Source organism: Ceratotherium simum, chromosome 21, assembly GCF_057802395.1.
Source record: "Ceratotherium simum simum isolate JZ-2026a chromosome 21, ASM5780239v1, whole genome shotgun sequence".
NCBI lineage: Eukaryota > Metazoa > Chordata > Mammalia > Perissodactyla > Rhinocerotidae > Ceratotherium > Ceratotherium simum.
Genome location: NC_141920.1, coordinates 475,227 through 490,439, shown reverse-complemented (window position 1 = coordinate 490,439; position 15,213 = coordinate 475,227). Strand labels below are relative to the sequence as shown.

General features: G+C 50.9%; 1 protein-coding gene across 2 annotated transcripts in view; it reads right to left on the bottom strand.

Annotated features, from left to right (window-relative positions):
* ZBTB46 (zinc finger and BTB domain containing 46) overlaps positions 1-15,213 on the bottom strand; it is a 69,462-nt gene that overhangs the window by 4,908 nt on the left and 49,341 nt on the right. Inside the window, exon 4 of one of the 2 annotated variants that reach the window (XM_087444949.1) lies at positions 1,718-1,893. In XM_087444949.1, coding sequence (XP_087301075.1) covers positions 1,718-1,893 — 176 coding nt within the window. Of the gene's footprint in view, positions 1-1,717; positions 1,894-9,221; positions 15,133-15,213 lie in introns of those variants that run through there. The other variant, XM_087444950.1, reaches the window with a different exon arrangement.

The following is a 15,213-nucleotide window of genomic DNA, read 5'->3' as shown; positions in this document are numbered from 1 at the left end:
AACTGTCCAGCACTTAGTGTGACAAACGATACAATTCTGGAACAGGAATGAGGCGCAGGCGTACGTACCCTCTACGTTTTCATAGACCATTAAGCAAAATAAGTCTCTGTGGTTTCCTAATTGGGTGAAGGGGAAGCTGCCGGACAACTAGAGAAAAGGCCCTTCTCAAGTCACGCGTGGAGTCAGCCTGGGGCTCCTGGCTCTGCAGACCTGACTCTCCACACCCAGGGCTCTGTGTTCCTCCTCTGCTCTACCCCACCGCGTGGGGGACACGCAGAGGAACGGGAAGGCCGTGGCCTGCCTCCCACGGCTGCTGGGGACACTGGCAGGCTGGGGCCGGTGGGGCCAGCCAGGGGGACACGGGTATCTCTCAGTCAGCCGGGCTGGGCCCCCACGCAGCTGTGTCGTCCTCCAGCTTTTCGACCTGACCTCAAGGGAGCAGCCCCAGGTGTCCTCACCCCCAAAGAAGTGCCGCTCACCCTGATGGGCCAGGCCTGAGGGTCTCACCTTGGCCCCTCCCAGACTGCCACCCTTGTTCCAGGGTGCGCCTGGGCCACCCTTGCCACCGCGACATGGCCCCTCCAGACGGGCCTGGCTGGTCTCACCTTCCCATGCCTCCCGGTGGGTCTGCTCCTGACAGGCAGCAGGTCAGCATGCTGCAGGGGTCTGGCCAAGCCTGTGCACCCTGTAGACAACTCCCAACACTCCAGAGATTCCCAGACTCATAAAAAAACCACCAAAGCCCTCTCCCCACCACCATGGCACATGCTGAGGGTACCAGGCAGCTGTGAGCCCAGGGCCACCTCCACCACCTCCCGCTTAAACCACCACAAGACCAAGCCAGCCCCACCTGCGGCCCTGCACCCCACCCTGAGTGTGTGTTGAGGGGGGCTCTGACGCTGCGTGTGGCCTTGTGGTCCAGCCCCTCGACCCTGAGCTGCCCGGCCTTCCTGGTTTATCTCAGCCACCTAACGGACCCTTGCCCTGTTTTTCTTTTGGCAAATCTGCCTCCCTGTTTCAAGGATGACCTTTTCTATCATTTCCTGGGCAAGCAAATCCATCCGTTCAGCACCTGCTACCTGACCACTGAGAGCCAGGCCCCCATGAGAGACAGGGGTCGTGGGGGAGCAGGGGCTGGGGTCCTTGCAACTGCGGGGCGAGAGCTCAGAGAAGTGACCTCGTGGTAGCACCTGGGGGGCCGAGGGCGGGGGTCCCAAAGGGAACCCAAGAGCTGGGGCTAGGGGTGATGGGGCCACCTGCCCTCTGCACCCAGACCCAGGGGGTGGAGCTTGTCAGGAGGGACCCGTAGGTTGGGGTGGCTCCCCCTGCTCGCTGGGTCTTCTCCACCACAGAGCAGACCCCACTTCAGGGCTCCCGTGGCATTCCGGACACCCCAACATCACCATTCCACCTGCCTGGACACCTCAGCCCACTGCAGAGCGTGCCCCAGGCCGACCCCGTGATGACCCCATGCTGACCTCTGTGTTGACCCTTATGTTTGACCACACGTTGACCCAATACTAACCCCATTGCCAACTTCTCTCCACTGACCCCAAGCTGACCCCTGGGCTGTCCCTGTGATGACCCACACCGACCCCACATGGACCCTATGGCGACCCTTTGATGACCCTGCTGACCCCATCCCAACCCCGTGATCTCCCGTGCTGACCTCCTGCCGACCCTGTGATGACCCATGACCTCACCCGCCCTTGCTCACCAGCGTGTGCCGCTTCATGTGCTCACGCCGCGTGAACTTCTTCCCACAGATCTCGCAGGGGTAGGGCCGCTCGCCGGTGTGGGAACGCATGTGCCGCTTGAGGATGCACTGGTGCATGGCCGAGAAGCTGCAGTATGGGCACTTGAACTTCTTCCTGATCACCGTGAACTCGTTGACTGCAAGAGAGCGGACGAGGGAGTCACCACGCGGCCACCCGGCCCAGCGAGCCCCAAGCCCCACAGACTGCCCACCGCAGCCGACAGAGCCACGGGCCTGGCCCAGCTGGCCTCCAGAGCAAAGGGCTTTTCCTGTGAGGTTTGGTGTCAGAGGACCGAACAGGCTTGGGCCAAAAGCCAGAGGCCACCTCATCCCCTTTTTAAGAGAGTACTTCTCAGACAGCCCAGCGTATGCGTCAGTGCCCACAGCACAGCGCTGTCCACACTCGGGATCGCAGTGGAAAAGCACAAGAAGAAACACAGGTGAAGCCGGAGAACGCCCTGAGCCTGTGGCTCTGCTCATGGCTCCCGACCGACAGCGCCCGGAGCCCTGTCCGCACACCTGCAGGCTGGGCTGCACGCGGAACGCCCAGGGGAAGCGTGCAGCTGGTGGACACGGCCAGGCGAGAGGCCGCTCAGCCCCAAATGCACCGCGAGAGCGGGCAGCGCTCTGCCCGGGGCATGGCTGGTCCGCGGAGTTTCTTCCTTTCCGCTTTTCGAGGACGACGCCACGGGCCCCTGAGGGGTCACACCTGTGGCCAGTTCGGCCTCATGGCTGGGGCCACATTCCACACCAGAATTCGGCCACACCCTTGGAGGCGTCTTATCCCACATTCCGGGTGGCCTCTTGGTGGCAGTCGGGGGGTCCGGGGTCCCACATGTTAGCCTCACTGTGCAGGGTGCACTGGGCACTGGGGCAGCTCACCCCGAGGGGCACCCTTTGCACTGGGCACTCGCGGACACCGCAGCCACCCCATCTTGAGCCTGCAGGGCGTCCCTCCAGTACCCCAGAAACCTGAAGGCCTCCTGGGGTCAGTCGTCCTAGATTTCACCGGGATTGCTGGGAGCAGCCCGAGGCCCACTGTGTGGGGCCGGCTGGCAGACGTCTGCCCTTCGGCGTCTGGATGCAGCTTCTGGGCCCCTACACCACCCCACAACCCGGAGGGGTACAGAGAACACTCAGCAGGCTACGCATCAGCACCAGAACCCGGAAGACAGGCCAAGGGTCCAGTGGTCAAGAACACTGGACCCGGGCAAAGGCAGGCTGCCAGCACAAACACCAGCAGGGGTGGGGACAGCCGGTCAGGCCCTGGCAGCCCCCCTCCACACCCTCAGACCCCTACCAAACGTCCATGCGTGACAGGCCCTGGGCACAGTCACAACCGCCCCTCGAGGCCCTGCGAGGAACGCAGATAAGAAAACAACTGCCCCAGAGTTTCACAGAGCAGGGAGGAGACGGGGGAGCTGAGGGGACTCAGAGTCCTGGGCCCTCTCACTGGAGGGAACTGGCCAGTCTGCTGGGAGAACGACTGGGCAGTTTAGTCGAGCTCTGTTCCCCAGCCCTGGGCTGCCCACGATGTCGCACAACATCGGGAACCCCTCACCACCATCCCGAGAAGCCTGCCCCCGTGGCCTCCAACTCCATTCTGCTGCTCAGACCCCAGCCATGGGCACATCGCCGTGGAAATGGCGCCAACTGGACGGTGCAGAGCGGCAACCCCGAGCACACTGGGGTTGGACGCCAGGTCCTGCGTGCACGTGGACGTGCATGGAGGTGCCCTCACTCCCGCACCTCCGTTCCTGAAACACGCTGGTTAAGTTCAGGGATGACGCTGAGCAGAACACTTCACATTGCATCCTAAATAACCCTTATATTTTTCTCTCAAGAACCCTTAAAGGGCATCTAAATAATCAAGCAACCCAGATTATTTCTTATTTTCCAGTGAGACCGCCTGCAAGATCTGCGTCCACCCTCCTGTGCCCGAGAGCCCTTTACTCTGGGATCTCCCCGACCCCGTAGACAGTCAGTCCACACCAGGGCCACTCCTCTCCTAGGGGGACCTGTGCCCACACTTGGCCCGGACGACTTCACCAGGGCGAGGCCATCACAGCCCAGGGCTGGGCTGTGTGGACTTCATCACAGCTCACAGCCACTCCCAGGAGCCCGGCCGTCGTTGCTGCCCTGACAGTTTGCACATAAAAGGGATTCCCTCTCCCCGCCAAGCCTGAGAACGGAGCTCACCGCATCTCTCTCAGAATTCTAAGTCCTGTCCTAGGAAATAAAACATTTTCTTACATTTAGGAGCTTTTAACGTGTGCGTGTGTATGGCCAGGAACTGGGGGTGGGGGGGAAGGCGCAGCCTGGTCAAGAGGCTAAAACCAGAACCCTGTAGAGACGCTGGAAGGTACACGAAAGCACTCAGGAGACGAGAAAACCTCCTGATCCCATCACACACAGAACCAGTTAACACCTTCACGTCTGTCTTTTGAGTCTCTTTTCTATGCATAAACATATAAAACATGATAGAATTGAAATTATAATGTACACAGTTACATAGAACATCACCCACTTAACACTGTGACTGCTTTTCATGCTGTAATTTTAACTTGTATGTTTTTAAATGTTTGAATATACCATAATTTATTAAATAAAGATCCTGTTGTTGAATATTTAAGCTTTTTCCTTGTTTTTACCCTTGTGAAGGATGCTTCAATGAGGTTCCTACAAATGAATCTTTGCACCCATCTGGTCGCCTCCTACCAGTAAATTCTGAGAAGTGGGACATGCCGGACTGTCCTCCAGACCAGCTGCCCCCTTTGCCACACTCCCTCAGCCCTCCCACCAGCCCTAGAGCACAAGCAGCTCTGAGCCGCAGGAGCGAATGCGCAGCACGTGGCCGCGAGGCCCAGGGAACATCCGTCTGTCCGTCTATCCAGCCGCGCCCATCACACCTGGCAGCTCCACAGGAGGAAAACCTCATGTTCTTCTTTATTTAGCCTCCCATCCCAGCAACCAGGCCTGGCCTCGACCCGCCCCATCAGTTAGGCAGCAACGACACCACACGTCCACGGGGGCAGGGTGGGTTTCCTTGACACGATTCCGATTTTCTACTATCACCAAAAAGAGCCAGTGTGCCGCCTGCTCTGAGATGGAAACGGAGAACAAGGAAGGGAGCTTTTAGGTTATTTACTTTAAAACAACTTTTTTTGAAAATGTATTTATTCATGGTTTTCTTTTTTTTTTTTTTTTTTTGTGAGGAGGACCAGCCCTGAGCTAACATCCAATGCCAATCCTCCCCTTTTTTGCTGAGGAAGACTGGCCCTGGGCTAACATCCATGCCCATCTTCCTCTACTTTATATGGGACGCCGCCACAGCATGGCTTAACAAGCGGTGCGTCGGTGCGCACCCGGGATCCGAACCGGCAAACCCCGGGCCGCCGCAGCGGAACGTGCGCACTTAACCGCTTGCGCCACCGGGCTGGCCCCATTCATGGTTTTCTACTCTGCTTCTATAAACGTGAAAATTAACATTTTGAATTATATACTCTAGTCTTCTGTATTTAACAATTCAGACCTACATGTTAAAAAAAAAATACTTTTCTCTGTAGAGAAATGCTGTATTTTTTCCCTAGAAAAACAATTAAGGATGCACGGACATGAGCATGAGCCACCCTTAGTGACCCTACCACCTTGGCTGGGCAGGCCACTCTGTGCAGGGCCCACATGCGGCCACTTTCTGAAGTGACTCCGATGATACGTTTTGGTGTTTTCTTAACATATTAACTTCCTGTCGCTGCCGTAACAAACTACCACTAACTGGGGCTTAAAGTAACAGAAATCTATCCTCTCCCAGTTTTCTGGAGGCCAGAAGTCTGAAATCCAGGTGTGGGAAGGGCTGAGCTCCCTCCGGAGGCTCTAGGACAGGATCCCTCCTGCCTCTCCCAGCTTCCAGGGGCCCCAGGCGTCCTCGGCTGGTGGCTGCATCGCTTCAGTCTCTGCCTCCATCTCCACACGGCTTCTCCTCTGTGTCTGTGTCTTCTGTCTCTTATAAGGACACTTGCCACTGGATTTAGGGCCAACTTGGATATTCCAGAATGATCTCAACTTGAGATCCTTAATTTAATTTTATCTGCAAAGACCCTTTTTCCAAATAGGGTCACATCCACAGGTTCCAGGGACTAGGACGTGGACATGTCTTTTGGGTGGGGAGCACCCTGCAACCCGTTACATTAAATGAACAGACTGTGATCTCTGAGGGACATTTGCATTGGCTATTATGATTAAAATAACTTCTCACTGGGCAGCCCTGGTGGTCTAGCAGTTAAGATCCAGCGCTCTCACCGCTGCGGTCAGGGAACCTGTCCCGGTCAGGGAACCACACCACCCCTGTCAGCTGTCACACTGTGGCAGCTCATGCTGCTGTGATGCTGAGAGCGCTGCCACGGGGATTTTAAATACCAGCAGGGTCACCCAGGTGGACGGGTTTCAGCAGAGCTTCCAGACTAGACAGACGCACCTGGCCACCCACTTCCAAAAGACTTGGCCACGAAAACCCTATGAATAGAGGCAGAGCAACGTCTGACCCAGTGCAGGAAGGAGAGAGCGGAGCAGAAAGACGGGGCAGGGCTCCCTCTGCTGTCACACAGTGGCTAGGAAGTGACTCCATGGCACTGACCACAAAAGACTTCTAGGTGTGAAGAACCTAACGCTTCTGTAACCTGTGATTTACAGTCCATGTATCTTAGAAACTCTCAACATGGTAGAGTTTCATTCTTATAAACACAAATAAAGCCTCAGAAATCCACATGGTGAAGGAACAATTGAAATACAGAAAGAGCACAAATATCATTAAAGTGAAACAGACGCGCTCCGCCCATCTGTCCTGAAACTGGCCCCTGGGCCTGGAACCAAGTATCCAGGACAAACAACGAGCTCCAGGAGTCAAGAATCGAGGTTTCAGAAGCTGGCGCCAGATTATCTAAAATACGAAGGTTTGTGTGAACACTTGCAAGCTCATTGTATGAACATCAGTAACACGTGGCGACAGCTTCATGGAAATGGATCAACAAGAAAGCCGCTCAGCAGCGTGGCCTTACCCAGCAGCTCCTGCTGCCCTCGGGGGAGGCGCACAGGTCTCCTCACCGTCTCCCCAAGCCGCACCCTGACACTGGCTCTCCGCGGCCACGGCTCCTCACTCCTTCCTGCCCCCTCACACCCTGCAGGAGAATCGGACCTGTCGTAAATATCCACCGTACAAGTGAACATTCCAGAAACATTTCATGATAACATCGAAGACGCCAAGAAAAAGCCAGTGAATCAAACAGGACTGGCAGGTCGCAGGCACGTGCAGAGGGCAGGTGGCTCCAGAAGGGCACTCGAGGCTTTCATCACGTGACCATCCTGGATTTTCGTTCTTCCTCTGATCATAATTTCCAAAAGCCTGCACTTCAAGTGCATTTCAGAAATGGATCCAAACATGCACCATACTTTGTTTTTCCATTTACAATTTATTAGGCTGTCACTTATTTTGTGTTAGAATATAGTGAAGCTATGATGTGTCCAAATTATTTTTGAAAGGCTTTAACCTTACGCAAAGCACGCGGCTCAGTGACTCTTTACCCACATAGTATCCACGTAACCACACCCGGATCAGGACACCGCACACTCACGGCACCCAGAGGCTCCCGGGCCCTCCTAGTCAACCTCCCCCCAGATGCAGTGACCACTCCGCCCTCCATCACCACACATTTGCTTTAGGACTTCGTGCACGTGGGATCTTACACTCGGGTTTGGCTTCATTTATTCCACATGGTCTGCGAAAGTCATCATGCAGCTACCCAGAGCAGTGGCTTGTTCTTGTGCCCACCGTATGTGCAGAACCACGCACCTGCCCCACAGCTGAGGGACATCGGACCTAGCAGGCAGCGGTGCCCGGTCGGCTCTCCCACGTGTCTGTGGTGGACACGACTCTCATTTCTGTTGGACATACACCTAAGAGGAATTTCTGGGCCACAGGGTATTTGCACGTTTGGTTTCAGCAGTCGTGGCGGAGCAGTCTTCCACAGCGGCTGCACCAATTGATGTTCCCCCCGGCCACGCGTGAGCATTCCAGCTGCTCTGCAGTCTTCCCAAAACACAGCACTGTCGCTGGTCCCTCCCACGTCAGTCAGCGTGGGGCACAGACAGCGCAGCGAGACTGTGACCTGCACTTCCCGACGACTGGTGGCACGGAGCCCGGGGTCGTTTGCACGTCTTCTTCTGTGAAGTGCTCGTTCAAGTCTTTCGATTGTTTACTAAGTTGCCTTTCCCTTGATTTTTCTAGTTTTCTGTATTCTGAGTATGAGTGCTTTGTCAGATATGTTTACTGCCAACATTTTCTTTAGTTTGTGACTGGCCTTTTGCTCTCCTAATGGTGTCTTTTAGTGAATAAATTAATAATTTTAATGAAGTCCATTTTATCAGACTTTTATTATTATGCTTTTTCTGAACTGCTTAAGAAACTTTTGCCTACCACCACGATCATGAAGCTGTTCTCCTAGGTCTTCTTCTAGGAAACCTTTTACATTTAGGTTTATGATCCATCCCAAATTAATTTTTGTGCTTGGTGCGAGGCAGGAGTCAAGATTCATTTTTTCCCTCCATGTGGACACGGATTCACTCAGAACCACACACTGAAAAGACCATCCACCTATCAACTGCAGAAAGGCCTCTGTCCTACGTCAGGTGCCTCCACAACACAGTGGGTGCCAGACTCGACCCAGTCGGTCACTGCAGCTCCGCAAGTCTTGGTATCTGCTTATACCAGTCCACCACTCTCATCTTCCTCTTCAAGATCCCCTCAGCCGCCCGTGGTCAACAGGCCTTTGATTCTCTGCCTTCTGATGCTTGGACATCTGGGGCCTCGCTGACCCTGGAGGGACGGCTCCTCCTAGGGTTGGCCCACTCCCAGAGATAATAAATAACCTGCCTTTCGTGTGCAAGCCGGCCAACCCAGAGCCCACCCCCACCCCTCCACTATCCAGCCCCCGACTCTGGGTCACTGTGTAATGGCCCCAATAGCCCCAGGACCATACAATCAGAGCCGGTCTGTGCCTGGAGTCGCAGAAACTGTTCAAACGAGCAGTCCTAAGCCTGTCCCTCTGCCTCACCCGTCCCTTCCCAGGAACCCACAGCCAAGGCTCTCGCCCACGTCTTCCCTCGCTCCCTCTGCCTCCTGACCGACCTCTGTGCCATGCCAGGCCCCCTTTTTGCTTCAGTTTTGGTATATTGGGATTGTGGTTTTCAAGAAATTTGCCCATTTCCTCCAACTTGCCAAATGTATCGGCATAAAGTGTTCACAATATTCTCTTATTATTGTTCTAGTATCTGTAGAATCTTAGTAATGATCTCTTGTTAACACCTTTTATTGAAAATTGGCACCTTCCTCTATCTTTATTGATCACTTTTGATAAGAGTTTATTAGTTTTATTAATCTTTTCAACACACTGGTGTTTGGCTTTGTTCACTTTTTCTATTGTACGTCTGCTTTCTATCTCATCGGTATCTGCTCTGTCTTCGGCTCCTGCTGCATTCTTTGGGTTTAATTTGCTATTTTTCCCTCACTTCTTGACCCTCAAAGTTAGAACCTTCCTTCCTTTCTAGTAAATGCTACGAGAGCCATAAATTCCCCTTTAACATTGCTTACATGTATCCTACAAGTTTTGACATGTTGTATTTTCAGTATCATTCAGTTGAAAGTATTTTATAATTCCCATTGTGACTTATTCTTCAACTCATGGATTATTTAACAGTGTGTTGCTTGATTTCCTAACATTTGGGGATATTCTAGTATCTTTCTGTTATCGATTTTTTAAATTTAATTTCACTGAGGTAAGAGACAACACAGATTTCATTCCTTTGGTGTCTGTTGAGACCCGAGTTACAGCCCTGATCAGTCTATTCTGTAAACGTTTCATGTGCACTTGGAATAGTCTGGAATATCCTGGAATAGCCCTGGTCTATTCGTAAATATTTCCTGTGCATTTGGAATATTCTGCACTTGTTTGGTGTCATGTTAAAATTGGTTAATTGTGTTATTAGCGGCCAACACCTCTGACCATAGAGGCAAAACTCCTAAAACAAATAGCAAGTTGAATTCAACAATATAGAAAAAGAATAATACCTTGTGACTAGATGGGTTTATTCCAGGAATTCAAGGTTAACTTAACTTTTGAAAACTGTGCTCAAATCTTCTCTGTCCTTATTGATATTTTGTCTCCTATTGTATCAATGACTGAGGAAATGCATTAAAAATCCCCAGGTCTCATTGTGTGCTGGTCTCTCTCCTTTCAGTGCTGTCAACTTCCACTTCACGTAATTTAGAGCTGAGCACACACATTCAGGATCGTGATGCTTCCTACTGATCTGACTCTCTCATCAGTAGGCACTGTCCCTCCTGGGTGACACTTCTGGAAGTTGACCATGTGTCACTAACGTTAATATTAATGACTTTCTTTAGTGTTTCCTTGGTTTATCGTTTTTCTTTAAACGTCTCTGTGTTCTTATCTATAAAGTATGTCACCCACAAACAGCACACTTGTTTTAAAAGCAGGCTGGTAATCTTTTCTTTTTATTGGCATGTTCAGTCCATTTGTGACCATGGAGTATTGACAGCTGGTGAAGGCCACCATCTCACTCTCTGTTGTCTATCTGTCCTTTATGTGTTTTGGTCCTTTATCCCTCCTTGCTTGCCTTCTTTCAAATTAATCACGTATGGTTCCGTTTTTCTCTTCACAAGCCTGTCAGCTGTCCTCAACTATTCTGTCCTTATTCACGTGACCTCACAAACAACACAGGAGCAACAGTCAACCTCACCTGTTCCTCCCACCTTTGTGCCGGCAGCATCATGCACTATGCTCCTCTCTCTCTTAAAAGCCCCACTGAAACTACCAATGTTGCTTTAACCACCCAGATCCTTTCCTAACTCCCGTGGTTACCCCTCCTGGTCCTTCTTCAGCCTGTGTTCCATCGGAAAATTCTTCTTCAGCCTGAGGGCTGTTTTTCAGTACTTCTTGTCAGCTGGCAATGACTTCTCTCCATTCTGCTTGTTTGTATGATAATGTCTTCACATAGCCTTGATGTGTGAAGAATATTTTTTGCTGGGTATAGAATTCTAAGTTGGCAACTTTTTTTGCAGCATTTCAAAGACGTCGTTCGTTGTCATCTGGCTTCTGTAGTTTCTGTTGAAAAGTCAGCCATCAGTCTTGTTGTTCCTCTGAAAGTAATGTCTTATTTCTCCAGCTGCGTTTAAGATTTCTCCTTTCATCCTTGGTTCTCACTAGCGTGAGCACCACGTGCCCAGATATGGTTTCTGTTGTTGTGGTCGTTTTGGTATTCATTCTGCTTTGGGTTCACTGAGCTTCTTGAATCCGTGCATTGACGTTTTTCATCAGTTTTGGAAAATTCTCAGCTATTGTCTCTTTGGATATCACTTCTGTTCCATTTTTTTCTCCTCTCTCCTCTGGAACTCCAGTTACACATACATTAAGCATTTTCACTGTGTTCCATGTGTCTCTGCTTTTTTCCCATTCTTTTTCTCTGAGCTTCAGCATGGATATTTTTCATTGGTCTGCCTTCCAGTTCACTAACTCTATCTTATGTTGTATCCAGATCATTATTAAACTATCTAGTGAATTCTTAACTTCAGGTATTGTATTTTCAGTTCCAGAATGTTCACTTGACTCTTTTTTTATAGATTGCGATCCTCTTGAAATTCCCCATCTTTTAATCTCTTTCATTCACCGTTTCCTTGAATGTGTCATCAATATCTTCAAGTCCTTGTCTTATAACTACAACATCTGTCTGCTTTTCCTGGGATTTAGTCATTAGGTTCTGTTCCTGGGATTTAGTCATTAGGTTCTGTTATCTAGCACACACTTTCTACTAGATGCTATACACAGTGAATGAAAAAGCAGAGACACTGCACACAATGTCACTCTTTCTAAGATATTTAAGGTCTGTTTTTATCATTGTCATTGTTGTTTTTATTTCTGTCAAGATTCAGGAGGATTACCTGTGGAGCTTCATTCTAGCTTTTGTTGGGGCCAGTCTAAATCAGTTTTGGTTTTCCTCCTAGGGAGTGACTCTTACTTCAAGGTGTGGCCCTCTGGGGTCTCAATTCAAAGTGCAGGTGTCTCCCTGGTCCCCTTGGCCTTGTCTGGGCTTGCATGCCCACCTCTGTCCCCATGCACGACCGAAACATCTCTGCTTCATGCTGCGGCCTCCCAGGGCTGTTGTTGGCTAGATTCTTGGAATGTGGCTCTGTGAGTAGCTTGGAAGGTGAGCGGTTTTCTGCGGCTATCTGGGAGCTCATTCTCCGTGGCTTCTTGCTTTTTGAGATTTGCCCCTCAAGTCCCAGCTAGCTGGGCTGCCCTGAAGAACAACGTCCATCTCCTTGGCACATAACACCACTGCTCTCTGCTGGGCCTCTGTTTCCTGCTCCAATGTTTGAGAAACACGCCAGAGAAAACCTAAGGTGAAAGTACAGCCCATCCTGTGCTCTTCCCTCCTCTCAAGGACCACAGCCCTTCAAGTACCACCTGCACCGGTTGCTTCCAGGATATGTGTATATGTGTGTATATGTGGGTTTTGGTTTTGGGTTTTTTTTTTGCCAGCTTTTCAAATAGTTTTTGCCTGGAGGGTAAGCCCAATACAAGCTAGTTATGGTTGAAACTGGAAGTTCAAAAAGTTTTCTCCAAATAATATTTTCTTTGAAATAAATTAATGCCTTTTCCTTAGCACCTGAGTCACGTGCAATTACCAAACTGACAATGATCAAGACTGTATTATATATTTTAAATGCAGTCTAAATTAGTAAGCTAATATCCCCAAGTGAACTGAAGTCTTGATTTCTACACACACAAACCTACAACATGTGACTGATACCCACGTTTGTGAGACCACCCATTCAGGTTTTGTGAAAACAGTAAATATGTTAAGAAGCCCAAAATGAATTTTTAGACGTGGAGCAAGTTTTGTGGCAGTAAATGGACCTAAATAAATAACCAACCTTTTATTATTGCAATTCTCTGTGTTCAAGAAAGATTAATGTTACATATCAATAAATTAAAAAAAAAAACTCTGAAATTAATCCCTGAGCCACAGTATTTCAATGAGAAATTCAATAAAATACAAGAGATAGAATATCTAAATGAATCTGCTGAAAATTTCATATGTTGGATGACGGTACAGTCTTAAGGGACGTGATGTTAAATGTAAGAATGAAATTGGATGGCTCTCTACCCTAAAAATGTCTCTTACCATTTCACCATCCACCACAAACCTATGTCTTTTTTAGGAGCATTTATTTATTTTTTATTTGTTTTAAAAAGAAATTCAATTTATTTAAACCAAAACAAAACAGTTCGCCCATTTCTCCCACCCCGACCCCCTGCCTCTGGCAACCACTAATCTGTTCTCTGTGTCTGTGAGCTGGTTTTTTACTTTAGATTCCACATATAACTGAGATCATTTGGTATCTCTTTCTCTGTCTGACTTATCTCACTTAGTATAATACCCTCAAGGTCTATCTGTGTTGGTGCAAATGGCAGGATTTCATTTTTTTTTTTTATGGTTAATATTCCATAGTATAGAAACCACATCTTCTTTATCCATTCATCCAGTGATGCACACTTAGGTTGTTTCCACATCTTGGCTATGGTAAATAATGCTGCAACGAACAAACCTATTTCTTTTAGGTGCTATGGAAATTGTCTGACATTTTTTAATTGTTTAAAAAAATCGACCAAAGCCTTTCAGCACAACAGCACAGAGACAATCTCCAAGACGTAGGTCTCCTTGTGGGCCTTGGTCCATGCTCCATCCACCCCGAAAAAACTCCCTTGAGAACCAAATAAAAGGAAAAGCAGCCACACAGCCTCCGTGTCCCAGCCCAGTCACCTTGGAACCTATACGTCAACAACCTCGAAGCGCGGCGTCTGCACGTGTTCCTTCTGCCACAGCGTGTCCAGGTTTGGACATACAATCCCTAAGAGATCCCGTCGTGACCAACAAAAATGGAAAAGAAAAGCTTCCTTTTCTCTAGAAATGATGTTCAAACGCAAACGGGCACTGACCTAAACCCAGGAGGCAGCTGACCTCGCAGAGGGGTGACACGCACCGACCAGATTTTAGCTCCTAAAGATGCTGCCCACCTGAGTGGGGTCCCCTTGATAACAACGTCCAAAGCCTCTCTGAAAACCCAACCTTTCTCCGTCTTCAGAACTCATTTAATGAAGGTGAAGACTACAGCACTGGGGCATAGAAGCTGCTGGACGGCACTGGACCACGCCCCGCCTGTGGTCACAGTCAGGGTAGGGATGGGCATGGGTCGGGGCCCATCAGACTGATGGGGAAGCCCCTGTCCCAGACACCCACACACGCCCTGCTGGAGGGGGCGGCTCTGGCGTCCCAGAACCTGGAGTGGTGCCGCCTGCTTCCTTCCAAAGCCCACCTGCTGCCTGGCAAAAGGGGGGCCTCTGCCTGGGGCCCAGAGCCCACCACGTCCACAACCACCTGCTCCACGTGAGCAAGCAGACGCGAGACCCAGAGCGTCCACGAAGGTGGACGATGAAGGTGGACGAGAGCAACACAAAACGCTCTTTCTGAAAAGAAGCAGTTAGGTAATTCTCCATCACCCGTCACCTTCACACGTGGAGAGAAATGCCGTGTGATTCGCATACCAAGGACATGGGGGCTGGGCTTCGTCCTAGGGTCTTTCTAGAAAGTACTGGGGTCAGAGCTGTTTGGTTCCTCCCCCCATGGATGTGCTCGCTTCTCTGCCCCTGCACTCCTGCTCTGCCCCCGTTAAGTCGGCAATCCTACAAGAGCCGGGTGAGCCCAAACCCAGGTGCATCTGCCCAAAGGCTGGGCACTGAGGGTCCTTCACCTGGCTGCTGGCAGAGGATCCAAGAAGTGACCGCTTTAAAGGCACACACCAACGCCTGGTCCCCGCTCCCCACAGGCTGCCCCTGCCCGACGTGGCTTTGCCATCCCCCAGGGGCCACCTGGACCTGAATGCCAGGCCTGGCCACAGCAGAGAGGCACACATGAGCGTCGGCTCCAGAGCAGACAGAGGCGCCTGTTCCAGCCTGTCTGGCCTCGAAGCCATCATATGCAGGGAGGTGTCTGTGTCCACGGGGACATTTTCCTCATGGCTCCTTAGCTGACTTCAGGGCAAAGCTGTGGGCACCCAAGGAGCCTGGGCAAGTCCATCCAGGCCTCTGGGAGGAGCGCTGGCCGCACAGTGTGCCAGAAGAAAGACCAGGCATCCTGGACAGGCTGGCAGCCCCCACAGAAACCCACCCAGGCGCCGGCTGGGGCCAACTCCAGAAGAGGCCTCACTGCTGAGCCCAGGTCTCCCAGTCTCGAGAGGCGTCCATCTAGAATGAGAGACAGACAAGTTACAGGCCATCAGGATGTGAGGAAACTGAGAAGACAGAGCAGAAACGTTTCGTCACCCC